Here is a 27,983-nt window from a genome sequence, read left to right as displayed (position 1 = left end):
TCACACCATCGTGATTATCTGGGTCGTGAAGATCTTTTTTGTACAGTTCTTCTGTGTATTCTTGCCATCTCTTCTTAATATCTTCTGCTTCTGTTAGGTCCATACCATTTCTGTCCTTTATCGAGCCCATCCTTGCATGAAATGTTCCTCTGGTATCTCTGATTTTCTTGAAGAGATCCCTAGTCTTTCCCATTCTGTTGTTTTCCTCTATTTCTTTGCATTGATTGCTGAGGAAGGCTTTCTTATCTCTTCTTGCTATTCTTTGGAACTCTGCATTCAGATGTTTATCTTTCCTTTTCTCCTTTGCTTTTCCCTTCTCTTCTTTTCACAGCTATTTGTAAGGCCTCCCGAGACAGCCATTTTGCTTTTTTGCATTTCTTTTCCATGGGGATGGTCTTGATCCCCATCTCCTGTACAATGTCACGAACCTCATTCCATAGTTCATCAGGCACTCTATCAGATCTAGGCCCTTAAATCTATTTCTCACTTCCACTGTATAATCATAAGGGATTTGATTTAGTCATACCTGAATGGTCTAGTGGTTTTCCCTACTTTCTCCAATTTCAGTCTGAATTTGGCAATAAGGAGTTCATGGTCTGAGCCACAGTCAGCTCCCCGTCTTGTTTTTGCTGACTGTATAGAGCTTCTCCATCTTTGGCTGCAAAGAATATAATCAGTCTGATTTCGGTGTTGACCATCTGGTGATGTCCATGTATAGAGTCTTCTCTTGTGTTGTTGGAAGAGGGTGTTTGCTATGACCAGTGCATTTTCTTGGCAAAACTCTATTAGTCTTTGACCTGCTTCATTCCGTATTCCAAGGCCAAATTTGCCTGTTACTCCAAGTGTTTCTTGACTTCCTAGTTTTGCATTCCAGTCCCCTAATGAAAAGGACATCTTTTTTGGGTGTTAGTTCTAAAAGGTCTTGTAGGTCTTTATAGAATCGTTCAACTTCAGCTTCTTCAGCGTTACTGGTTGGGGCATAGACTTGGATTACTGTGATATTGAATGGTTTGCCTTGGAAATGAACAGAGATCATTGTGTCGTTTTTGAGATTGCATCCAAGTACTGCATTTCAGACTCTTTTGTTGACCATGATGGCCACTCCATTTCTTCTGAGGGATTCCTGCCCGCAGTACTAGGTATAATGGTCATCTGAGTTAAATTCACCCATTCCAGTCCATTTCAGTTCGCTGATTCCTAGAATGTCGACATTCACTCTTGCCATCTCTTGTTTGACCACTTCCACTTGATTCATGGACCTGACATTCCAGGTTCCTATGCAATATTGTTCTTTACAGCATCAGACCTTGCTTCTATCGCCAGTCACATCCACAGCTGGGTCTTCTTTTTGCTTTGGCTCCATCCCTTCATTCTTTCTGGAGTTATTTCTCCACTGATCTCCAGTAGCATATTGGGCACCTACTGACCTGGGGAGTTTCTCTTTCAGTATCCTATCATTTTGCCTTTTCATACTGTTCATGGGGTTCTCAAGGCAAGAATACTGAAGTGGTTTGCCATTCCCTTCTCCAGTGGACCACATTCTGTCAAATCTCTCCACCATGACCCACCCGATATTCCTGCTTAGAGGCAAAGAAACACTTAATTTTCATGACCTTGAATTAAGCACTGATTTTTTTTAGATATGATTGTTGTGCAAGCAACAAAACAAAAAATAATCTGGACATCAAAATTAAACTTTTTTGCTTTGCAAGACACCATCAGAAAAATAAAAGGACAAGCCACAGACTAGGGAAAAAATATTTTCAAATCATATGTCCAGAGAATTTGTATCTAGAATACATAGAGAACTCTTATCACTCAACAATTTTTTTTAAATGGCAAAGGAGGGACTTCCCTGGTGGTCCAGTGGTTAAGAGTCTATGCTTCCACAGTGGGGAACACGGATTTGTCCCCTGGCTAGGGAATAAAGACACCATATGCTGCAAGGTATGGCCAAAAACTAAGAAAAATTTTAATTACAGAAAAGGATTTAAATAGGCATTTCTCCAAAGAAGATATACAAATGGCCAATAAGAGCATAAAAAGATGGTCAATGTCATTCTTCATCTACAAAGAGATATCACTTCACATTCACTAAGGTGGATTCAATCAAAAGATAGTAACAAGTGTTGGCAAGGATGTGGAGTAATTAGAACCCTTAGACACTGCTGGTGGCAATGTAAAGTGGTGCAGTCACTTTGGAAAATAGTCTGACTGGTTCTCAAAAGGTTAAATGTAGAGTTATCATATAAGCCAGATATTCCACTCTTAGGTATATATCCAAGAGAGACAAAAACATACATCTACACAAAAACATGTACACAAATGTTCAGAGCAGCATGATTCCTAATAGCCAAATAGAGAAAACAACCCAAATGCCAATCAAATGATGAAAAGATAAATAAAATGTGGTCTATCCATACAATGGAATGATAATGTTATAAAAAGGAGTAAAGTTCTGGTATATACCACAACATGGATGAACCTTAAAAACATTATGCTACATAAAAGAGGTCACACACCAAAAAATACATATTACACAACCCAGAACTGGTAACTCTATAGACAGAGAAAGTAGTTTAAAATGGTAACCTAAGCCTAAGGGAGGGGTGGTAGGGAAAGCAGGAATGGGAAATAAATACTAGTAAGTAGGTGGTTTGGGGGGAAGTGTTCTAAATCTGTTGTTCTTCAGTTGTTAAGTCATATCTGATTCTTTACTACCCCATTGACTGCAGCATGTCAGGCTCCTCTATCCTCCACTATCTCCCAGAGTTCTACATCTAGATTGTGACTATACTAAAAACATTGAATAGGACACTTTAAATGGGTGAATCTTACAGTATGTAGACTTAAAATGTTTTATAAAAGGGGTCATCAATTGATTGCAATGTATGAATCTCTCCTGCCCTTGATCAAACTAAAATTTTGAAAACGCAGCTGCGAGACAATCAGGGAAATCTGAGCAAGACTTGATATTAAGCAATTTGTGGGTTATTTTGTGTTTTTTTTTTAATGTGCCAATGAGTTGTGGTTATGTTTTTAATAGCGGTCTTATCTTTACAGATACATCCTGAAATATTTTCAAATGAAATGGTCTGGAAATTGCTTCAAAACCGTCAAGGCTCAGAAAGGCTATAGATAAAACCAAATTGTGAGAGCTGAGTGATAAGTATATAGAGGTTTGTTATACTAGCCACTAGAGTTGTGTTTCGGAGAAGGCAATGGCACCCCACTCCAGTACTCTTGCCTGGAAAATCCCATGGACGGAGGAGCCTGGTAGGCTGCAGTCCATGGGGTCGCAAAGAGTCGGACATGACTGAGCGACTTCACTTTCACTTTTCACTTCCATGCATTGGAGAAGGAAATGGCAACCCACTCCAATGTTCTTGCCTGGAGAATCCCAGGGACGGAGGAGCCTGGTGGGCTGCCGTCTATGGGGTTGCACAGAGTCGGGCACAACTGAAGCGACTTAGCAGCAGCAGCAGCAGAGTTGTGTTTGCATTTGAAACTCAGTGAGATATAAAGGTTTAAAAGAAATTAAAAACATTCCTAACAAGTACCTATTTTCATTTGGCTAAATATCTCTCTATATATTGTGAAGAAACTCATTTAAGCAGTGTATAAAATGAACATGTGGTCAATACATGAAATCTGGGTTTCTGGTTTTTTTTTTTTTAATCATTTTGTCAACATTAATTTGTTGTATCTACAACATTCTGCCTTCAAATAAAGCCATTACTACCAATCAGACAATGATATCTGTGTTTATACAGGTATATTCCAACTACACACCATATGTCAGGAGAGAAAATTAATTTTAGTCCACACTGCAATGTGTCAGGTAACAACTATCAATGACATATTGTCATTCTTCACAATTGAAGTATAAAAAGAAAGTTTTATGAATTTTTCTTCCAGACTCTACTATTTCAGCTTGTTTAGCCTTCAGCCAGGTGAAATATAGGCACGTAGGAACGAAATCAATTCCTCTCAGCTTGAATTTTGCATGAGAACTCAACAGGAATATATATTTCTGAAGATACTACAGAACTAATATATGGACATGAAAATGCTGGCCAATTTTCCTCCAATTTTTTTCTCTCAGAAAAATCAGAGAAAGACTGGAGTCAAAGAAAATGAGCATGAACTTGAACTCTAAGGTGTATATAACATAAGGAAAACTGTGACAGCAACTCATTGGGAGGCTACACTATGTCCTTGCTCTAATACCAACATAATGAGTAAGCAATTAAAGGTGTCACCTTGGTGTAACACTCATTTCCAGAACTGCTCCAGCTAATAAGGCACAGAATCTGGACCAGGATGCTTCATATTCCCATTTAACTCCTTTGAAATGGAAACACAAACTTCCAAATACCGTTGGCCAAGTATTTTTCTACATGGATTATAGTTGGTAAGAAATTCAGAGAGATGGTATGGGGAAGGAGGAGGGAGGAGGATTCAGGATGGGGAACACATGTATACCTGTGGCAGATTCATTTTGATATATGGCAAAACCAATACAATATTGTATAGTTAAATAATAAAATAAATTTTTTAAAAAAAGAAATTCAACCCCAGAGAAAAACAAACTGAAATCATAGAAGGTTTTGGTACTCATTTTGAATGGACTATTTCTCAAGATGGGCACTGTTATTTATGTGAGACAGCAAGCTGGGACCTGTGTCCTCACCCACCACACTTCATTACCTGAAATGAAGGAACTCGGATCAGGCTGAAGGGACCGGAACTGGTTGACATAGTACTCGCGCTGCTCTTCCGTTATCCTCCAGGGTTCGTCTGGGTAACTAGTGCTGCTATCCTGCAGTTCTCTCTCCACTGAAAAGGACTTTAAAAAGAAATAAATAAGCAAGTGCTCACAGAATCTGTCTTTTGTGAAATGAAGTAGAAATATTAAATCCCAATAAAAGTTACCAAGGATTATACTTATTTTTTTCTCAAGGGAATAAATGTGAACACCTCATGACTAGAGTTTAATGTGAACATAAACTTCTGAAGGGCAGACCTGATGCTTTATACTTTTTTGTGTGTGGTCCCCAAAATTGCTAACAGGACTAAGCATGAAATATTGAACACTCGGGTAAGTGACAAAAGATTTACCAATGTGATGAAGGGGGGAAAGTACAATCATTCTTTTCTTCAAATATTCGCCACATTTTGACCCTTTCAAATTAGCTAAGCAGATCATAAAATAATCTAGATTCTTTTTAAGTCATTTTTTAAAAAATCTAGAACAGTTATAACTACACCATCTTTTTTTCTGAGGCATTCCCAGTGTATAAATCTGGGAATCAAATGCTCAGAATCAAGTCCCATGTCCCCAGGTCCCACTTGAGTGGCAAGTCAGAATCACCAAACCTCTCATTCCACATTTGTGAACTGAGGGTTCTACTTAGTAATAGAGTGGAGTGCAGAGATGGGCTGTCATGGTACCGCAACAAACAGGGTAACAAGGGGTGCATCTGACCTGCCACTAGAGGGCATGCAAGCCAAATTTGAGAATTTAAGGATACAGAACCAGTGTAGTAGTGCAGGAGAACAAGCTCTGCAAGGGAACCGGAAAAGAAGCAAAAATGGTGATTCTGGAAAGAGCAGCCCAGAGCTTTGTTCCATCCCTCCCGTCTACTCTGAGGTTAAGGTGCTTCTTGCAAACGCCACCTTCATGGAACAAGGAGGGTAAGCCTTTAAGACAAAAGGAGACTAGGAAAGGAGAAGTATTACTACTAATGAGCCATCAAGCTGCCTGCTTCTTGAACGCAGTATCAAGGAACTAATCATTAGGAAGGTATTCTAGTCACTAGCGCCAGAAAAAAACAGTAGATCATCTCTGTCCCCTGCCCCAAATTCCCCAACACACATACACCCCATTTTTGGAAGTAATTCTTCCCAGGAACACTTGACCTTCCTCTAATGCCATTCAGAGAAGAAACAAGTCTATAAAAGCTTGAGTTGTAATATAACCTTGAGATGCCATCTTTGAAGTTTTCATACTAGATGAGTTTCCACTAAATGTAAATCAAACCATTTTTAAATGCCCTGGAAGTCATTATCCATTAGTTAATGCCTTAAATTCAAAGAGTGTTTTGAAACTCACAAAGTATTTCACCCTCTATCTCACCTGAGTACCTCAAACTTTTGAGAAGTAGCCACAGGAGTTAGTAGTATCATTTTCCCAGATGAAAACTGAGGCTCAGAGAGTTTAAGGGACATGCCCATAGACTTCACGGAACTCCTGGAGTCAGCAGATAAATGCAGTTTTTTTAATCTACTGCCAAAATTTCCATGCTAGGTGTTGGCTGCTACATTCCTTGGTACTAACATGGAAGCTTCTACTCCCCTAGAACACACTCCCCTTCATGCCTGGAACCAAAGCTGCCATACCCAATCGTTGTTAGCATCAGCCCACGCTTGTTCTTTTCCCAATCCCATGACCATCTGTTCACTCTATTTCCTCTCTCATATTACCTGACTCCTGAGTGGCATCAGTAGTCTCTCGTTCTTAGTTGCTCAGTCGTGTCCGACTCTTTGTGATCCCATGCACTGTAGCCCATCAGGCTCCTCTGTCCATGGGGATTCTCCAGGCGAGAATACTGGAGTAGATTGCCATGCCCCTCCTCCAAGGATCTTCCCAACCCAGGGATTGAACCCAGGTCTCCCACATTGCAGGCGGATTCTTTACTGTCTGAGCCACCAGGGAAGCCCAAGAATACTGGAGTGGGTAGCCTCTCCCTTCTCCAGGGCATCTTCCTGACCCAGGAATCGAACCGGGGTCTCCTGCATGGCAGGCGGATTCTTTACCAGCTCAGCTACCAGGGAAGTCTAATCTGACAGTAGAAATCAGGAATAAAAAGGAGTAAGTGATTGATTTTCTCTGCTTAAAAGCGTACAGTATGACCTGTTACTCAATAAAACAAATTCACCTCCTCCACCTTGCTTTTACAACCCTTATAATCCAGCCTCCTTCTTGGTCACATAGCAGGCTTCTGATAGCCCATATGCTCTCTCCTCATGGGTCAGATTTGTGCCTTCTCCCCAAAACACTCTTTCTCTGATCCCAGTGTGCACAAATCCTACCCATTCTCAAGCTCCATGGCCCTGAAGGGCTCTCTGATGTACCTGCAAGGCCCACAGGCACTGCAGAGGTGCTGCCTGCTCCCTAGCCCCCCAGCTCTGCTACAAAGATGGGTCTGGTACCACACGTGCACCACATGGCCCACCTCATGCCTGATCTCCTCCGCCTCAGTCTGAGTAAGGGTGGGTGGGCACACAGGATGCTCTGGTGTAGAAAGCTCTTCTCTAGAGAGAACAAGCTGGGCCAGATGTTCATTCTTGGGGATATAGATAAAAGTGGAAAGATAAACCAGCAGAGAAAGCAGACCCTGAGCAGATGTACAGCAGAGCTACGGTGTCAAGCTGGGGCCAGCTGGGACTTAAAGTCATGGGAGAGCCAGAACCAAGCACAAGCAGAACCTGCAAGGTACAGAAGTACTAGAAAGAGTCCGGGGGTTGTTGGGAGCCAAAAGGTAAATGGACACTAAAGTCAACTCAACTAGGGCAAAGCCTGTTAATAGAGGAATAAATATGAATAACCAAGAGCTCCCATTCCTGGGGACCACTGGGCCACTCTTTGTCTCTCATTTTTTGGATTCCCATGAGAACCCCAACCCCTTTCTCCTTCTCAAGAAAACTTAAGCTGACAGGAAGAGTTCCCACTCCTTAAAACCAAAAGTGCCTTCCAACAACAAGGGAGGACATGTGAACACTGGGCAACCTGTACATGGTGTGGCCCTTCTACCAGCTCACACAAAACACATTCATTGACCCCAGTCTCTTTCCCTTTGCTTTTCACTGCATGTTTTTAACTGATTTGACAAACCAAGTGATTTGAACATCTTACAATGTGAATCCCAAGTATCATACAGTTTTTGAACATTTAAAGTGTTGTTAAATATCTTCATTCAGGTTTCAATCTGGAGGGCAAGAGTTGTATCATCTAAGCCTTCATTCCACACACAACCCCTAGCAAGCACAGCACAGACACTACAAAGCCAGGTGGAGGGCCACTTATTGACAGGCTCTAATAACTTCAGGGTTATATCTTATATTGAAAGAGATGCAGAAACACTTCTCTAAGCTGTGCTTAATGAAAGAAAGCCTGTAAGTCCATTTCATCTTTTAAAGCTTGAGATCTATCAACAGACATCCCTGTCAGTCTCAAGGTCTGATCTCTATGGAGAGGTCTCAAGTTCCTCATCCATTAAGTGAGCGATTTCAGAGACAGGTAAAGGCATATGGAAGGGGCAGATCACATTCCACATACCTGAAGCCAAAATATTCCAAAACAAAGCTGATCTATTCCCTGGTGGCTCAGTCGGCAAAGAGTACCTGCAATGTGGGAGAACTGGGTTCGATCCCTGGGTCGGGAAGATCCCCTGGAAAAGGGAATAGCTACCCACTCCAGTATGCTTGCCTGAAGAATCCCATGGACAGAGGAGCCTGCTGCGCTACAGTCCATCGGGTTACAAAGAGTCAGACACAACTGAGCGACTAACACTTCATTTTCACTTTGGGTTCATTTAGAGGAGATGGTTCCCTGTATCTGGTCCCTGTGGTGAGATGGCAAACCTGGGTTCTCCTGCACTGCAGGCAGATTCTTTACCATCTGAGCCAACCTCAATGAACCCAAAAGGCAACCATAATAATCAAAGATCTGAAAAGTCAGTCACCTAAGAGAGAATGTCTACTTGCAAAGACTAGAGGCACTGAGAAATGGAGATGGGGGAGCAGTGAGCCTTGAGCCTCTGAAGAGAAGCCAGAACCAGGAGGAGCTCCACCTCCACATGTGCCCAAGGAGCACCCCCAGTTTCACCCCATCTCTAGTGGTTTGGTTGGCTGGGTGGAGATCTTTGGTACTTGGTGCCAATTTTGAGCTCTGGCAGTGTTCTCAAGAAAATATAAGAGAGAGAGAGAATCTTCCACATCTGTGTGCTTAAGCCACATACATATGGTTCATTATACAGTTTCTCTAGACACAGGAGAATTAGATTTGCTTATATTTAAAACATTCAAACCCTTGGTTTTGTTTCAAGTGAAATCCAAATATCTCACACTGCAAGTTGTTATCTCTGGGGAAAACAGGCTGTTTATAATGAAAGAGACTTCAAAAGACTCATTTTAAAAAGTAATACTATTAATAAAATCCCAAAAGGCAACATCTACCCCTAAAGTATCTTAAAATCAAACATAGTTGAAAAATATGAATTGCAAGAAGGCATGTTGGGGAGAACTTAAGAAGGGAGTGTGTATTTTTTCAACTATAGAACATTTCTGTTTAGCATATAATTCTACCCTGGAGGCCTCCTATAAATGCTGCCTTAGAGTCCAGCCATTTCACCTGAGGGTGCAATGATGATCGTAGAACAGAGTCCTTTTGGTGCTTAGCAAACAACAAACCATCTGGGGGAGCAAAAACTCCTAGCAAGCCCACAGTGTCTATGTGAGGACACCTCCCCTGATAACAATCTTTTGGAAATAAGAATGCCATAGAATAACCACAAATCAAAGCATGATCTCATGAACAAAGGTGTGAGAGGACTCAACCACCCTAAAGGGAAAGACTGGCTCACAGGCTGTAAGACCAGACTATAGCCTACATGATCATTAAACTGCCTAAAGAAAGATCATAGGAACTGATCCATCATGGGGCAGAGAAAAAAGAGTCAGAGAAGCAAATGATAGCTGTGCTTCTCTGTGGGATTATGCTGGCTGTCCTTTGATCATTCACACCCTACCTGCCTGGTGCATGGGTCTCACTGAGTGGCTGCCCAGCCAGGAATGACATTTTCCAGCCCTTCTTGCAGTTAGCCACAGACACATGACTGAGTTCAAGCCAATGCAGGGGGAGTGCAAGTGACCTGCACTACTGCCCAGAAGGGCTAGCACCCCATGGTTCTCCTCTGTGCTTCCCCCATTGGCCCACTGAGAAGGGGATAGCAAGGCCACAGGACACAAGGAGCCCTGGCGCCTGAATTACTACGTGGAGGAAGGCTGTCTGCCAACCTGTGAGATAAGTGAGAAACAGACCTATTGTGGGAAGTCATTAACATGCAGGGCATTTGTTATAGCAGCTATAACTCTAACCAACCTACTCTTCAAGCGAGGCCCAAAGGAAAGGCAGACCTGCCTAGTACCAATGGCACAGCCACTCCTGCACCAAAGATGAAGCATGAAGCCATCTTTTTGTAATATGACCACCTAATAACAGCTTTCTAATTGGATTGCTCATGCAGACTATCTAGAGGCACAGCATGCAGATGCATCTTTACAACCATCTTTCTGTGCTTGGTTAATATGACTCTATCTTTCATGAGTTTGCAGGAGACTCTCAGGGAGTTAGTACAGAGTAAAGAAAAAAAGAGGGCTATGGTAAAACTGAGAGAAATTGTTAAATGAAGAAAGGAGCTAGAGGAGTAGACAGAACTCAGTGATTTTGTCTTTCACATCCAACCATTCTGTGTCATACTCTGTCTATATAGTCTTGTCCTGTTTCCCACCTCACTCTCATTCTAACATAAGGCCCATGATGACAGGAAATTTTTTCTATTCTGATAACAGGTATATCCCCAGAGCCTAGAAAAGTGCCTATCAAGCAGTAAACACTCAAAAGATGTCTGGCAAATGACCGGAAAAACTGTCAATTCTAACTCACAGAACAGTTAACCTGAGTTCTCCTATAATGACTGGAGCTGAACTTTAAATGCACTTACCAAACAACTGTCACTCTGCAGTGTAAAGGCTGGACTCACCTATGAAATCAGAGAGGGTAAAAAACTTTTTTTTTTCACTTTTTAGCTTGAAATAATTATAGATTCACTGGAAGTTGCAATAAATAACTTCTGGTTTTGCCTACAGTGAAGTTAGTTACAATTAAATCCTAACAGAGCAATTTAACTTTATCAGTTTTTCATGGAAATAAATCTACAAAGATGCCTTTAATCACATACTACCAAGCTTACTTAGGGATCTAATCTCAACAGCTTAGAAGCCTGAAGGCCAAACTATAGAAATCTCTTGAGTTTAATGAGCAACGCACAGTTGCTGCTTATTAAGATAAACTAAAAAAATTTTAATGATCACCACAGACATCGAAGAATGTTACATAACACATATTCATGATTTTGCTAAGTGTCATTGTGAGCACCTAATATACTGGATCTGTTTTCATCTTGACAACAACCCTGCAAAGTAGGCCCCATGAGCTTCATTTTGGAGAACAGGAAACTGAGGATTAGGGAAGGGAAGTGACATACCAAGACCACACACCTAGTAAATGGCAGAGTCAGAATATGAACAGAGTCCAGAACATGTACTCTCACTCAGCAAGCTCTGGGGTTCTTCCTATCTTAAACATCCATCCATCCATCCTTTAACGATGTACCATTTCCTTTTAAGAATTAACCTCACTGCAATGCCTATATTATTTCTGTTAATTCTGCAGATTGAAGATCTCAGCTGAGGATGTGAATATCCTATACTTACACCTCCCTCCCCATTATCTAGTTTAGTTGCAGATTCTGGCCAGCGAACTATTAAATTATACAGAGCACCATCTTATTTCTTATGTAACTTTTGCTTATAAGCATCTGGTATGTTTTCATATCAGGAAAAAATGACCATGTCTGTCATCCTCAGGGCATGCTGGCATGGTAGCTAACCCTTAGAGGTTACTTACTATTTCCCAATGGATGAGTCAAGGACAAAATGTTACAGGCAATCTACCCTGCAAGCAAGACTGCTGGGAGGACTGAAAGGATGCAGACTAGTGAAGAGTCCAGAAGAGTAAGGGGGCCAGAGAAGAACTCGGTCAGTAGCACCTCCTGTTGGGATAGGTGATGGGGGCATGACACCGCCTGCCCCGCTGAAGTCTGGGGATACTGATGCACTTAGGGGTGAAATGGTGCTGCTGTAAGGAGCCTTTCCTGTTCACACCACACTATCTACTAAGACCAAAGGGGCCTAGGAATCAAATACCACACTCCTTTCCAGCTTTACAAAGTACTTTCTGACACCAGGAGTTCAATCGGGTGTTTTCAGCTACATCTAAGAGGCTAATTCAGAGGCACCCTGACTATCAATCGGGGGGGGGCCCCAGCTACTTCCACAAAACTTCTGAACACCATAAACCTTTAATGAAATGCTCACAGAGATGGGGTGGAAAAGCAACACTGACCCCACAAGTAAAATGTGCTCATTTGCTTTCATGTAACCAAGCTGTCTAACCACATGGATGCTGGAATCCTCATATGTACCATCCTACCATTCTGACATTTCTCACTGCCTCTAAGCATGGATTCTGAAATACCTTAAGGTGGCAACCCAATTAGTCATGCTATTTACTGAATCAACATCTTTGCTCCATAAACATCCTTCAATCTCTATCCCAAGCACCCTCTTCTTATGTCCTGGAGCCACCTTTCTTTCAGTGATCCAGTATCTCCTTAATATTCTCATCCTGTAATACACATGTTTGCCTTTCATGTAGAAGTGTCTCTCAGTGAAGAAATTAGGTGACTACAATCACTTGAATCATTAAGAAGTAATTACATTGGGAGCACCTGGGGATACCACAAGAGACAGCTACAAAAGATGTAGGCTGAGAAAAGTAAATTTCAGTATCATTCAGTAAAATGTTTTAAAAATAAGGGATAGCAAATTTCAAAACGAATTATAAGTAGATGAAGGAAATAAGTAGGAAAAGGAGGCTGGATGCTGTGAAATACAGGACCTCTTTGTGGTAATAACAGTGACCACTGGGGTATCTGTGGGTTCTAGGTAGAGTCAGGGAAGTAGAACACACATATCGACCTTCTACCCCTTAGGAGATGACCAAACTCCAGCTAGGGTTTGAAATCAAATGGGGAATGAATGTGGTAAAACAAGATGTCAAACTAAGAATAAATCACATGCATTCCAATAAAATGTATCAAACTAGTTTTTCCAGTTACACACAAAGGCAAACAAACATATACCCTCTCCCTCCCTCCCGTCTTTCCCTCTCTCCCTCCCCCTGCTCTTCCTCCTCCCTCCTTTCCCCTCCTCCTTCCATTTAGTCAGAGGAAGAGAATTGAGCTGTTTGAGCAACTTTGAGAGGTCAACACGCGCACACACACACACACACACATTGTGTTGACATTTACCATCCCTAAAACAGGTTTTCCCAGCCCTAATCTCTACCCATAAAGAATCTGCCTGCAATGAGGGAGACCTGAGTTTGATCCCTGAATTGGGAAGATCCCAATGGAAATGGCAACCCACTCCAGTATTCTTGCCTGGAGAATCCCATGGACAGAGGAGCCTGAGTGGGCTACAGTCCATGGGGTTGCAAAGAGTCAGAAACGACTAAGTGACTAACACTTTCACTTTCACTCTCTACCCATAAACTAATTCAACTTTGCTGTCAAGAAGGTAGAAACAAGAAATCAGTGCTAGCAGGCCTGGGGTGCTCCAGACCAAAAAGAAGTGGAGTTCCTAACCTCCTCCAAGTGCATCGGGGGCCCAGGACCTCCTCTCTACCATATAAGAGAAACGCTAAGAACTACACCAAGATTTCATTTTTCACTTATCATACTGACCAAGATTCCTAAGTTTCTTAGCACACTGCATTTGCATGGATATGAGAAAAGACACACTCTCATACATTGTTAGTAAGTGTGTAAATGGGCACAGTCTCTAATTTGAAAATCTCTACCAAAAACTAAAATTGTGTAGCCATCTCACCCAATTATTCCATTTCTAAGAACTAATCCTACATATATACAGTGAGTTTTGAGAATCTGCCCCTAGAAGACTATTAAATTCATTCCCTTCAGAAAGGAAAAAAAAAATCACAGCATGTATATTTATGGTTTAAAAATTGAGTAAAAGATATTTTTAGTGGGATCTATTTGGAAGGATATTTTATTTCTCAGACCAGTCTCCCTAAAGCGAGGTTAAGGTATACTGCATATATTAGATATATAAGAATAGCTATATGTGCTTATATATACATAAAACATTCCCAAAATGATACAAAATAAATGGACTATCTTGGCTACCTCAGGGATGGAAAACCAAGAAATATAGGATGCCCATTCCTCCAGGTGAGGCTCACAGATAAATGAGTGAACAAGCAATGAACTGCTTTTTAAGAATGAAAAAAAAATGGGAGCCCCACATGTACAAGAAACACTAGAAAGTTCTCACACTTCATGCTATCAACGGGAAAAAAGCATAGATAAATTGAGACAAAGGAGAAAACCAAGAGGGCAAGAGTGAGGCTGAAGAGGGCATTTTAAGAAGGTGGTCATTGTTAAATGCTGCCAAGGGGTCAATGAGACACGGACTTAACACAAGGTAGTTTCTGGCAACCATGGCAAAGACAGAAGCAGTGGTGCATGGTGGGAGCAGGAAGGTCAATTCCAAACCCTACACCAGCAAAATCATAAATGACTATGCGATCTAGATGGTTAAGATCACTTGTGAAAGGTAAACCACAAAGGGGCTTCCCTAGTGATCCAGTAGTGAAGATTCTATACTTCCAATGCAGAGAGAGTGGGTTTGATCCCTGGTTGGGGAAATAGGATCCCGCATGCCACATGGCCAAAAAAATTAAAATTAAAAAACCACAAAATGATCTATCAATACACTACAACAGAGAAGGAGGAAATAAGATTTATCATTTCTTTACAAATGCTGTCAACTATTCATCAACATAGGTTGTGTGCTCAGTATCTGAAATTTCAAAGGGAAAAATATCCAACATCTGAATGAAAAAATAAAAATATCTGGGCACTGAATCCACATAAGCACCTCTGAAATGCCAAGCCCACAAGCTGCAACAGTGCCGACCCAGAGTCCCTAAAAGCCTTCCCCAGTTCCCAGAGGCCATGTTCCTTCCAACGAAGACAGGAAGGACTTAAATACAAGGCCACAGAGGAAGCTACAAGTGAGGCTGTCATGGGCTTAGCAACGTGGGGAATGAGTGACTCGCACAGTCTAGCACCACGACCAATCCCTATTAATCGCTTACCACCAAAACCCTTCACGTCACATCCCCTCATCTACATGGCTAATTCTGGTTAGCATCTGCTTTCTGTGATGTGCAGTCCAGCCAAACCAAGTTGACAGGCATAAGAAGGAAACCTAAGAACTGAGGAAAAACACATCAGCCATGAAAACCACAGACTGCTGTCCCAAAAAAAGGCCCCTTGTTCTCATCTTAAACTGAAGGCTCCAAACAGGAGGAGGGACCTCCACTGACACCAAACAAACATTAAGGGAATCAGACAGTTGCAGAGAATTACAACGGACTATTAAATTCATTCCAACTAATTCATGTTACAGAAAAGAGAAGGAACTTGCCTAAGGTCATGCAGCATATGGCTAGACCTGGGCAAGAAACTGTCTGACTTTTGTGCATGATCCCATAAGTCCTCTTAATGGCCAATGGCTGCCAAATACTTCTATTCAGTCCTGACTGTCCCCAGCCTCTGGCCACATATATCCTACCATCTCCTTGACACTGCCTTTTGGCTGTCTCAAAAGCTCAAATCTCAACACTGATCTCATGATCTTGCCTCAATACTCCCAACACTAGTTTTTCATTCAGGGCTTCACAGATTAACAGATGACATCACCATCCATCCACTTCCTGAGACAAAGACCAGAGAGTGGTGTCCAGTGTTTGAACTCTAGCCCAACTGCTTCCTAGCTGTGACCTTAAGCAAGCTAAATGAAGTCTTTATACCTCAGGTTCTGTCATCTGAAAAATGGGATAATGATGGAAATTACCTTATAAGATAGTTCTAAGCACAGCAAGAGAGGTGAATAAAATGCAAAGCTCATAGTAAACATCTCTGTTTGTGCAGCTCCCTCTCTCCTCTTGCCTGCTCTCCCTCAGCCCTACTCCCTCACTTGGACAATAAGGATCAGCCGTTACCCTTTCAACTCAAACATGATTTCCCACTGGAAGACTTCCTTGATCAACCCCTGCCTGCTAAGGCTGGGTCCTAACTTCCCACCTCCTTTTTAATCCTCAAAGCACAGTATAATTTCTGCTCACCACACATCATAATTATATATTTGCTTTGTGATGGTCTGATCAATAGCCACCTCCTCCAATAGTCCGTAAGCTCTAGGAGGGCAGGGAATAGGAGTATTATATCTCATTTTTGTACTCTCAACATGGTACCTGGCACTTAACAGGTGTTTAGTAAACATTAGTTGCTTAAAGTACTCAAGAAATAGAGGAAAATAATAGAATGGGAAAGACTAGAGATCTCTTCAAGAAAATCAGACATACCAAGGGAATATTTCATGCAAAGATGGGCACAATAAAGGAAAGAAAAGGCAAGGACCTAACAGAAGCATAAGAGATTAAGAATAGGTGGCAAGAATACACAGAAGAACTGTACAAAAAAGGTCTTAATGATCCAGATAACCACAATGGTGTGATCACTCACCTAGAGCCAGATTTCATGGGAATGCGAAGTCAAGTGGGCCTTAGGAAGCATCACTACAAACAAAGTTAGTGGACGTGATGGAATTCCAGCTGAGCTATTTCAAATCCTAAAAGAAGATGCTGTGAAAGTGCTGCACTCAAAATGTCACCTAATTTGGAAAACTGAGCAGTGGCCACAGGACTGGAAAATGTCAGTTTTCATTCCAATCCCAAAGAAAGGCAATGGAAAGAATGTTAAAACTACCATACAATTGCACTCATCTCACATGCTAGCAAGGTAATGCTCAAAATCCTTCAAGCTAGGCTTTAATAGTATGTGATCCAAAGTCTTCCAGACGTAAAAGCTGGATTTAGAAAAGGTAGATTGATCTTTGATTAAAGATTAAATTGCCAACATCCAATGGAGACAGAAAAAGCAAGAGAATTTCAGAAAAACATCTACTTCTGTTTCATTGACTATGCTAAAGCCTTCGACTGTGTGGATCACAACAAACTGTGGAAAATTCTTCAAGAGATGGGAATGCCAGACCACCTTACCTGCCTCCTGAGAAATCTGTATGCAGGTCAAGAAGCAACAGTTAGAACTGGACATGGAACAACAGACTGGTTCCAGATTGTTAAAGGAGTACATCAAGGCTGTATATTATCACCCTGCTTATTTAATGTATATGCAGAGTACATCATGGGAAATGCTAGTCTGGATGAATCACAAGCTAGAATCAAGATTTATGGGAGAAATATCAACAACCTCAACTATGCAGATGATACCACCCTAATGACAGAGAGCAAAGAGGAACTAAAGAGCCTCTTAATGAAGGTGAAAGAGGAAAGGGAAAAAGCTGGCTTAAAACTCAACATTCAAAAAACGAAGATCATGGCATCCAGTCCCATCACTTCATGGCAAAGAGATGGGGAAACAATGGAAACAGTGGCAGATTTTATTTTCCTGGGCTCCAAAATCACTGCAGACAGTGACTGCAGCCATGAAATTAAAAGACGCTTAGAAGGAAATCTATGACAAACCTACACAGTGTATTAAAAAGCAGAGATATCACTTTCCTGACAAAGGTCCGTATAGTCAAAGCTATGGTTTTTCCAGTAATCACGTATGGATGTGAGAGTTGGACCATAAAGAAGGCTAAGCACTGAAGAATTGATGCCTTCAAACTGTGGTGCTGGAGAAGACTCTTGAGAGTCCCTTGGAGAGCAAGGAGATCAAACCAGTCAATTCTAAAGGAAATCAGTCCTGAATATTCATTGGAAGGACTGGTGCTGAAGATGAAATACTTTGGCCACCTGATGCATAGAGCCAACTCACTGGAAACAACTCTGATGCTCGGAAAGATTGAGGGCAGGAGGAGAAGGGGGCGACAGAGGATAAGATGGTTGGATGGTATCACTGACTCAATGGACATGAGTCTGAGCAAACTTTGGGAGACAGTGAAGGACAGGGAAGTCTGGCATGCTGCAGTTTATAAGGTCACAAAGATTCAGATATGATTTAGAAACAACAATAAGTTTTTTAAAGTGCTCAGGAAGCATGTTTACCAGAAGAAAAATGGGCCTAGAGATTAGAAGAGAAGGCTTGGGACACCAATCTAAATGAGAGCCCAAGGCTATCGCCTGCCAGGTGGCCACACAGAAAGGGCCTGGTGAGCCCCATCCAACCATAGTGAAGCTCAGGGTTTACTGCTTGTTTGACCATCATTCTAACAATTCAGGATGTGGTCTCCACAGCACTAGAATCAGCACTAGACTCTGCAGAAACAAGGACAGCCACACCTTGCAGATTTTTTTAGATGAATCCCAGTCCCTCTGATACCTTTCTTAATGTAACTATCACTCCACAGTGGGTGTGATTCTCATGTTTAAAAACACTTATTTCTGTACCATAGGACCTCCAAATACAGCCAACTACTCCATCTGGGCGCTCAGCTGAAGAAACAACTGTCTGTTCCAACTTAGGGGTAAAACTAGCTCTACTGGACTTAGGAGAGAATGGCATCTTGGCTCCCCAGTGTGGTACCAATAAGGGATTTTCAGGAATATTTTTTACTATAACCAATGTTTATTTTTACAGCAACTCTAGAACCTAGTCTCCTTGTAATATGGCACTCTAACGAATATAGTGAAGTATTACAAAGAACAGGTTTTGACACTGGGAAGCCTGGTTCAAATTCTGGCTCTGCCACTTACTAGTTATAAATGAAACTTTAGACTCATGACCTGACCTCTCTCAGTTACCTCATCTGTAGTTAGATATGATAGATGGAGGAAGCGTTACACACAAATACACAGCATAAAGCTGAATTATCTACCATCTTTAAGAAAATTCTTTGTACACAAGAGTTCTACCTCAGAAATTCTGTATCATGCCTGCCGTATCATGCCTACTTATCTCCAGAGGCTATAAAGTGGACACCTCAACCTCCCTTAGCCTTGTTTATTCTCTTCTAGAATACCAGCCCACTTCATTATGGGACTATCTAAGATCACCCTCTATTGTGAGGAGATCTCCCTACACATAAATGATGTTTCTTCCTCAGTTGGACAACTGAAATGTTATACAAACCACCCTACGTCTTCCTGTCTTTAGAGTCAAACAGCCAACTCAGTTTTCCCACAGTTTCTCTCACACTACTGCACTCACCCTTTTTTGGGAATATGACTCCACCAGCATAGGACTCAGAGGTACTACACAACCTAACAGTTGCAGACATGGGGTGAAAAAACAGCTCTTTATCCAAAGGAAACAATGGAGAAAAGGAAAGTAAAATTTTATAAGTTGTGTAACAAGGAGAAACTGAGATATCACTTGTGCTTCTACCATATTTCTTTTGTATCAACTACAAATAGGAAACTGTATGCTGCCAAGTAACTGTTCTCCAAATAGCAGTGGACTAGGCACTGACAGAAAATACAGGAGAATCACCTCTGCCTTTCAAAGCTGGTAATTTAACTGGAGGCACAAAACAAATGGGCAATAGCAAAGTATGCATGGAATATGTAATAGTAACGAATAAGGCAGAGATAAAACTAGTCTGTTTTAGACAAAGTAAAGGCCTCCTGAAGGAGGTGCCTAATGATTAAGCAGATGAAGGTGGAAGGGCATTTTGGACCAAAAATCAAAAACCAGGCCAGAGTAGTCTAGAGACACAGAGAAGGGAAGAAACAGACACAGTAAAAAGATTTAGAAAATATACAAGCAACAGAACAAGAAACACAATATCTGCCTTAGGGGATAGCTTTATACCCTCCTTAAAGAGGGGGCGGGCTTCAACAAGTCACACCCCTGAAGTCTCCCACTGGCATAACCCAACAGAGGCATCACTTACCCGGATAAGGGAAGCCTGATGCCGAGGGGGTTTGGCTCCTGGGCCTCCCGTTGAGGGTCCCTCAGGCTGGACAAGGGGCTGTCTAGCTTCATAAGGAGCTGAAATGGCAGGAGGGAAAGTCAGCGTGGTTCACAAAGATTCCAATTTATTGCTAATCTTAACCTGATGTAAATATCTCCCTGCTTTATTATGAATTCACATTCAAACTGCTATAGTGTCTGCTCTTTGGGGAAGAATTAGTAATTAGTTTATACACAAAGGGTCACATAAGACAAACAAGGGCTTCCCTCATAGCTCAGTAAGTAAAGAATCTGCCTGCGATGCAGGAGACCCCGGTTCAATTTCTGGGTCAGGAAGATCTGCAGGAGAAGGGATAGGCTACCCACTCCAGTATTCTTGGGCTTCCCTTGTGGCTCAGCTGGTAAAGAATCCACCTGCAATGTGGGAGACCTGGGTTCGATCCCTGGGTTGGGAAGATCCCCTGGAGAAGGGAAAGGCTATCCACTCCAGTATTCTGGCCTGGAGAATTCCATGGACTAAGTCCATGGGGTCGCAAAGAGTCAGACACAACTGAGTGACTTTCACTTTCACTTTCTTTCACTTAAGACAACAAACCTTGGTGCCCCTGGGTACAATTTAACTGAACCATCTAAAGATAGCCAACAAAGTCATAATAAAGCAGGGAGATATTTACATCAGGTTAAGATTAGCAATAAATTGGAAAGGTGGAATGGTGTAAACCTAAACTGGGATAGAAAATAATGAGAGTAGTTAGAAAAGTGCCATGTTTTAAGTGTTCAACTTCTAAATATAAGGTAAATTCTATATAAAGCCTGCTATTTAGAATGCTTCCACTCATCATCCACACTCCCAAGAAGCAAGAAAGTGAGTATGAATTTTGAACATTAAGAATCAACATTATCATTTTGCTTATTTTTGAAAAATAAATGCCACTATCTTCTTTTCCTTATGGAAAGAATGTAAAACCAAATAGAGAAAAACACAAAAATGAATAAATGCATTTTATATTTATTACTTTATCATCCAATAACCAAACTAAACATAATTTTTCTACCTTTAAGAAAAGTTTTTAAGTCACAAAAATGAATGCATATTTTTCATTCCTTTTATTTCCAGAACACTTAATAACAACTTTCCCAATATGATACGAAAACAGTTAAACATAACCAGGCAATATTCAGCTCCAACAGAAAGGGGAAATTATCACTCAAGATGAAACCATTTCTGATCTCTGTAGGTTAACAGTTCAGGTTTTTGGAAGTATATAAATAAATAAAAGGCTTTCTTTCTATAGCTTCCTTATACATCAAATTAGGTAGAGACAGAACAGCAGCCTGTTGTGGCATCATCTTTAGCAGAGTTCGAACTTTTTAAAATAAAGAAGGTATAACAACAGGACATCAAGAACAACAAACCACTCTTGGGCTCACATCTGCTCTTTGTATTTCCTCCAAGGAAATGGAATACATTATTATACAATTATTATTAACACAATATTATAACATTAAATTACATTAAAACATAAAAATCACTGTCTGGAAAAATGCAAAGCAGATTTTCTGATGCTGCTAAGAATATATGAAAAACATAAAACCTGCAAAAGAAACATACATAGAGAATTCATAGTCCAAATCTTAAAATATAAGTTTCAGATGGTAGGCAGGTGTTGTCCTCAAAGAAGGATTTTTAAGATCATTCCATTTTGAAGGATCATCAAATTTAACTCCTACTGAAAGGTCTGAACCACAGCAAACTGTACCATGGCTGGGATACCAATGGTCATAAGCTTTCCCTGGGAAGCTGATCCCTCTGCCTCCCCTTAGAGGGAGGGAACTTCTACTGCTCAGGAAGGACACATGTAGGGGGAGGCTGACTGGCCCATGGCTCCAATCCCTCACCAACAATGGCCTTCCTTCCCTTTAAAGAGACAGACGTATCTTATCAATAAGGCTTAAATGAACACTGAGCCACATGGTGGGTCATTTTTCGAGAGGCCTGGCCTCAATGGCAGATTTTCTCTTCATACCCGTGTGGGAAGCGTGGGTTGGTCACACCTGCCTGTGACTGGAAAGATGAGTGTCTAAAACCTTCTGGTCACAAATCTTAGACACATGCTCCTATCAGTTGGTACCAGAGCTGATATTCAGGCCACTATCAGTCTGACTCCTGTCTCATTCCTCAACTGAAAATGAACTCAGGAGGCAAAAGATAGGTACTACTCATTGTCTCTACTCTTTCCCTCCCAAATAAAACCTGAAACACGCAACTCAATACAAAACAAATAATTCTTAGATCCCCTTATAAGAGGTTGAACAAGGAACTAGAAGTACCACCTTTCTCCAAGGGGAAGATTATAAAATGAACCTTAAAAGATTTCATCACTCTGAGATTCAGTGTCAAACTAGAACAGAAATCACAACTAACTGCCCAATAAAGACTCTCCATCTGCAGTCACCCAATGAATAATATCTAGAAGGTGACTTTCAAGAATACGTGAGCTTCAAAAACATAATGAGTACCATATTCTAGAAACACAAAAGAAAATACAAGGGAACATCTTAGCACCTACAATGTGCCAGGAATTGTGCTAGGAATAGACGTTTATATAATATTACTCATTTCATCCACAGAGCAAAATTCTAAGGCAGACTTTATTTCATTTCACAGGTAAGGGAAATTGAAGCTCAGAAAAGCAAAATACCTAGTCATACAGGCTGGAAATGGAAAGAAATGAGAAATGTAGGCCTATCAAGTCTACCTTTAGGCCCAGGAGACCAACATCACAGCCCATGCTCTTAAGTGAGATGATACCTAGCACTGATACATAAGAATAAGATGCATAAGAAAAAGTAGAACAGACACTGATTTTAAAATAAGACTTTAGACAGCAGAAGAAGCAGGTTTAAAGAGTCAAAAGTAGTTACCTCTGCATAGAAGAAATATATCTCAGCATAGCAATGAATAGCCCATATATGACAAACGCACAGCTAACATCAAACTTAATGGTAAAAAGCTGAAAGCACTTCCTCTAAGATCAGGAACAAGACAAGGATATCCACTCCCACCACTTTCATTTAATGTACTTTTGGAAGTCCTGGCCATAGCAATCAGATAAGAAAAAGAAATAAAAGGAATCCAAATTGGAAAGAAGTAAAACTGCCACTGTTTGCAGATGATGTGATACTACACACAGAAAATTCTAAAGATGACACCAGAAAACTATTAAAACACATCAATTAATTTGGTAAAGTAGCAAGATTCAAAACTAATATGCAGAAATCTGCTGCATGTCTATACACTAACAATGAAGTATCAGAAAGAGAAATTAAGGAAACAACCCCACTCACCATCACATCAGAAAACAATAAAATACCTAGGAATAAACCTACCTATGGAAGCAAAAAACCTGTACTCAGAAAACTATAAGACACTAATGAAAGAAACTGAAGATGATACAAATGGAAATATATACCATGTTCTTACACTGGAAAAATAAATGCTGTTAAAATGACCATACTACCCAAGGCAATCTAGAAATTGAATGTAATCCCTATCAAATTACCAATGGATTTTTCATAGAACTAGAACAAAAAAAAATTATATTTATATGAAAACAAAAAAAGATCCCAAACAGCCAAAAACAATAATGAGAAAATCAGAATGGAGCTGGTGGAATCATACTTCCTCACTTCAGACTACACTACAAAGCTACAGTCATCAAAACAGTATGGTACTGGCACAAAGACAGACACACAGATCACTAGAACAGGATAGAAAACCCAGAAATAAACCCATGCACTTATGGTCAACTAATCTACAACAAAGGAGGCAAGAACATACAATGAAAAGACAGTCTCTTCAATAAGTGATCCTGGGGAAAGTAGACAGCTACATGTAAAAGAATGAAATTACAATATTCTCTAATACCATATACAAAAAAACTCCAAATGGATTCAAGGCCAAAATTTAAGACCAGATACTGTAAAACTTTCAGGGGAAAATATAGGCAGGACACTCTGACACAAATCACAGCAATATTTTTTTGGATCCATCTCCTACAGTAGTGGAAACAAAAAGAAAAATTTAAAAATAAGACCTGGGACTTCCCTGGAGGTCCAGTGGCTAGGACTCTGTGTTCCCAGTGCAGGGGGGCCAGGTTCAATCCCTGGTCAGGGAACTAGGTCCCACATGCATGCTGCAATAAAGACCCAATGAAGACAAGAAACAATTTTTTTTAAAAGGGCTTATTTTTTTAAATGGGACCTAATTAAACTCAGAAGTTTTTATACAATGAATGAAACAATAACATATACATACTACTAAATACAAAATAGATAAACAAGGACTTACTGTATAGCACAGGGAATTCTATACCTTGTGATAACCTATAATGGAAAAGAATCTGAAAAAGGACACATACACATATATATATCACTTTGCTGAACACTGAAACATTGTAAATCAACTGTACTTTAAAAAAATAAATTTTAAAAAAAAGAAAGAAAGAAAGGTAGTTGCCTCTAGAAACCAGAAACAGGTTGAGTCAGAAGGAGAAGTATTACTGTGATTTAAACATTTTTAAAAATACAGATGGCAACTTCTGCCTCTGAGGGTTGTGGTAAGTAGAAAACAGTGCACACAAAGAACTTGGAACGATGCATGGCACTTAAGTCTTATCCAGTGAGCATCAGCTATAGCTACATCCAGCAAAGGAGGTGAGCAGGCACCCAGGAGAGAGGCAGAAGAGGGGCTCTGAATCACAGACTGTCCAAAGATGCTGCTGCTGCTAAATCACTTCAGTTATGTCTGACTCTGTGCAACCTCATAGATGGCAGCCCACCAGGCTCCCCCATCCCTAGGATTTTCCAGGTAAGAACACTGGAGTGGATTGCCATTTCCTTCTCCAATGCATGAAAGTGAAAAGTGAAAGTGAAGCTGCTCAGTCGTGTCCGACTCTTAGCAACCCCATGGACTGCAGCCTACCAGGCTCCTCCATCCATGGGATTTTCCAGGCAAGAGTACTGGAGTGGGGTGCCATTGCCTTCTCCTGATTTAAAACGTACACATACGCCCCATTAGCCAGAAATCATGGCAGAATCTTGGACAGAAAAACAACCCTAGAAAATGTATTCCTAGAAAATTTTCCTAGCAGCAGAACTCATTTCTGAAAATGTATAAATTCAAGTTTAGGGATCATGATGTAGGAGAAAAACCAGGAAGGGGTAACAGAAACTTAGAAAACAATGTTTCAAGAATAAAAGAGTGCCCACAAGAAAATGTCACTTCACATGTAACAGAATAGCTAAGATTAAAAACACTGAAGAAAGAAACCAGAGTACCAACTGCTGGCAAGAACACTGAACTCTTATACATTGCCTATGGGAGTATGCAGTCACTTGGTGAAACTCTTTAGCAGTTTCTTATACCTACCCTAAGGTGCATCAATTCCACTCCCAGGTGCCAGAGAAATGACATATGTCACAAAAAGACTCATAACCAAGTGTTCACAGCATCCTTATTCATAACAGCCAAATGCTGGAAATAACCTCAATATTCATCAACAGAAGAATGGATCATCACTCCATGATACATTCATACAGTGGAACAACACTGAGTAATATATTAACGGGAACAAACTGCTAAGACACGTAACATGAAGAATCTCAACACTGTGCTGAGGAAAAGACACCCAAGAGTACGGTCATTCACTATGATTCCATTTATATGAGTTTCTAGAAGAAGCAAAACTAATCCACAGTGATAAAAATCAGCACTATGTTTTCATGGGGGAGGCAGGGAGCACAGAGAAAGTGACTGGGAAAGGGGCATCTCTGAGGTGGCAGAAATATTGGTTCTAATGTCAGGCAGACTTTTTATTGAAGTATACAGTTGATTACAATATACTTTTAGCATAGTGATTACAGTATTTTTATAGATTATATTCCATTTAAAGTTATTTTAAAATAATTGCTATATCTCCCTGTGCTGCCTAATATATCCTTGCAGCTTATGTATTTTATACATAGTAGTTTGTACCTCTTATATGAACCATTATTTTTTTTTTGGCTGCACTGGGTCTTCATTGCTTTTGCATGGGCTACTCTCTTCATTGCAGTGCTCAGGCTCAGTAGTTGTGGCATGCAGGCTCTAGAGTTTGGGCTCAGTAGTTGTGGTACCTGGGTTTAGTCCCTCCATGGCATATGGAATCTTCCTGAACTAAGGATCAAACTCATGTTCCCTGCATTGGCAGTGGATTCTTATCTACTGTGCCACCAGGGAAGTCCAAGTAGTTTGTACCTATTAATCCCCTACTCCCTCCACTTTCAACCACTAGGTTTGTTTTCTGTATCTGTGAGTAGGTTTCTGTCTTATTAAATTTATTCACCTATTTTATTTTTTGGATTCTACATATAAGTGATAGCATTTCTCTTTCTCTGCCTTATTTCACTAAGGATAATACCCTTTAGATCCATCCATGTTGTTACAAATGGTAAAATTTCATTCTTTTTTATGACTCAATATTCCATTGTGTATATGTATGTATGTGTATCTTCTTTCTTCATTCATCTGTTGATAGACACTTAGGTTGCTCCTGTATCTTGGCTATTGTAAATAATACTGCTCAGAACACTGGGGTGCATGTAGTTTTTCAAATTTGTGCCTTTATTTTTTTTAGATATATACTCAGCAGTAGAACTGCTGGATCATATGGTAAGAAAATACTTTATCCATGATAAAAGTGGTAGATACTTGGGTATATCCATTTATTAAAACTCAAATTGAAGATTTTAAACATGTGCATTTTATCACATGTAAATTTTAGCTCACGTTTTTTAAAAAGGCTAAGAAAGAATGAAAGCATGGACAACCTTGACACAAGCTGCTAAAAGTCAACAACAAAGAAGAGAAGCAGGTTGTTTCCTTGACACTAGGGGAATGAAAGCCCAATTTGAATGGAATGAGGAGAAAATGGAGTATGAAGGAGAGAAAGCTGGTACAGACAGGTTTTTTAAGGAATAACAACCAAAAAAAGACAGGGTAGAACCTGGTGACTCAGTAGAACAAAAATGACTCACCTTTGAATTAAAAACCAAAAACTAGGCACCATGCTGGGCACTGGACTCCAACTTCCAAAATTAGATGAAATTAAGAAAAAAAAATCCACTTCTAAAAACAGGGAAATGTGGCAGGAGAGACTACAAGAGGAATATGAAGAATTCTCAATCCCATTTCATTTTCAGACACCAATGGCACACTCAAGTTCCAGGGGAGTGATTTTTCATTCCTATTCCCTTACACTCATGTTCTCGCTTATGCTCACAACAGCCCTATAGGATACTATTACTCTGTTTCAAAAGAAGAAAATCATGGTTCAGAGTAGTAAGTAGCTTGCCCAAAGTCACATGGCTAGTCACATAAACCCTCATCTTCTGATTCCAATCAAAAGATTTTCCCAGGACTTCCCTGGTGACACAGTAGATAGGAATCTGCCTGCTAATGCAGGAGATATGTGTTTGATCCCTGGTCCAGGAAGATTCCACATACCACAGGGCAACTAAGCCCATGAGCCACAACTACTGAGCCCGAGAGCTGCAACTACTGAAGCTCATGTACCTAGACCCTGTACTCCACAACAAGAGAAGCCACCACAGTGCGAAGCCCGAGTACCACAACAAAGAGTAGTCCCCGCTTGCTGCAACTAGAGAAAGTCTGTGCAAAGCAACAAAGACCCAGCGCAGCCAAAAAGAAAGAAAGAAAAATTAAAGAAAAAAAGATTTTCTCATTATGTCATACCTGCTTCTTTCAGCAAGATCATAGCCTCTCTTTAGTTCGGTCTAGCACACTTTTATCTGTGTCCCTCTAGAAGTCATCACTATTTTCAATGCAGCAAAAACCTGCAGAAACTGGGTCATTTTCAGTTACAGCTCACAGAATAAAAAGGGTGGGGGGTTACAGATATCCAATTCTAGAATACCTATAAAGGTCATATCTTCAGCTAGGAGCCTGAACTCCACAAGGACAAGATGCTGCAGTGAATTTGTGGAGCTGTAAGCACTGCAGCCTAGGCAGCCAACCGTACAAGTCATTCTCAGAACCAACTAACGTAT

The 27,983-nt window shown here is 40.6% G+C and overlaps 1 protein-coding gene across 2 annotated transcripts in view; it reads right to left on the bottom strand.

The window, feature by feature from the left end:
• The window catches only part of REPS2 (RALBP1 associated Eps domain containing 2), a 238,115-nt gene that overhangs the window by 132,208 nt on the left and 77,924 nt on the right, over positions 1 to 27,983 (bottom strand). For both annotated transcript variants that reach the window (XM_055563083.1, XM_055563084.1), the window contains exons 5-6: positions 19,855 to 19,952; positions 4,711 to 4,849 (exon numbers count right to left, since the gene is read on the bottom strand). In XM_055563083.1, the coding sequence (XP_055419058.1) occupies positions 4,711 to 4,849; positions 19,855 to 19,952 (237 nt within the window). The remainder of the gene's footprint in view (positions 1 to 4,710; positions 4,850 to 19,854; positions 19,953 to 27,983) is intronic.

This window comes from Bubalus kerabau, chromosome X (assembly GCF_029407905.1).
Source record: "Bubalus kerabau isolate K-KA32 ecotype Philippines breed swamp buffalo chromosome X, PCC_UOA_SB_1v2, whole genome shotgun sequence".
NCBI lineage: Eukaryota > Metazoa > Chordata > Mammalia > Artiodactyla > Bovidae > Bubalus > Bubalus kerabau.
This window is presented reverse-complemented; position numbering and strand designations above follow the sequence as displayed.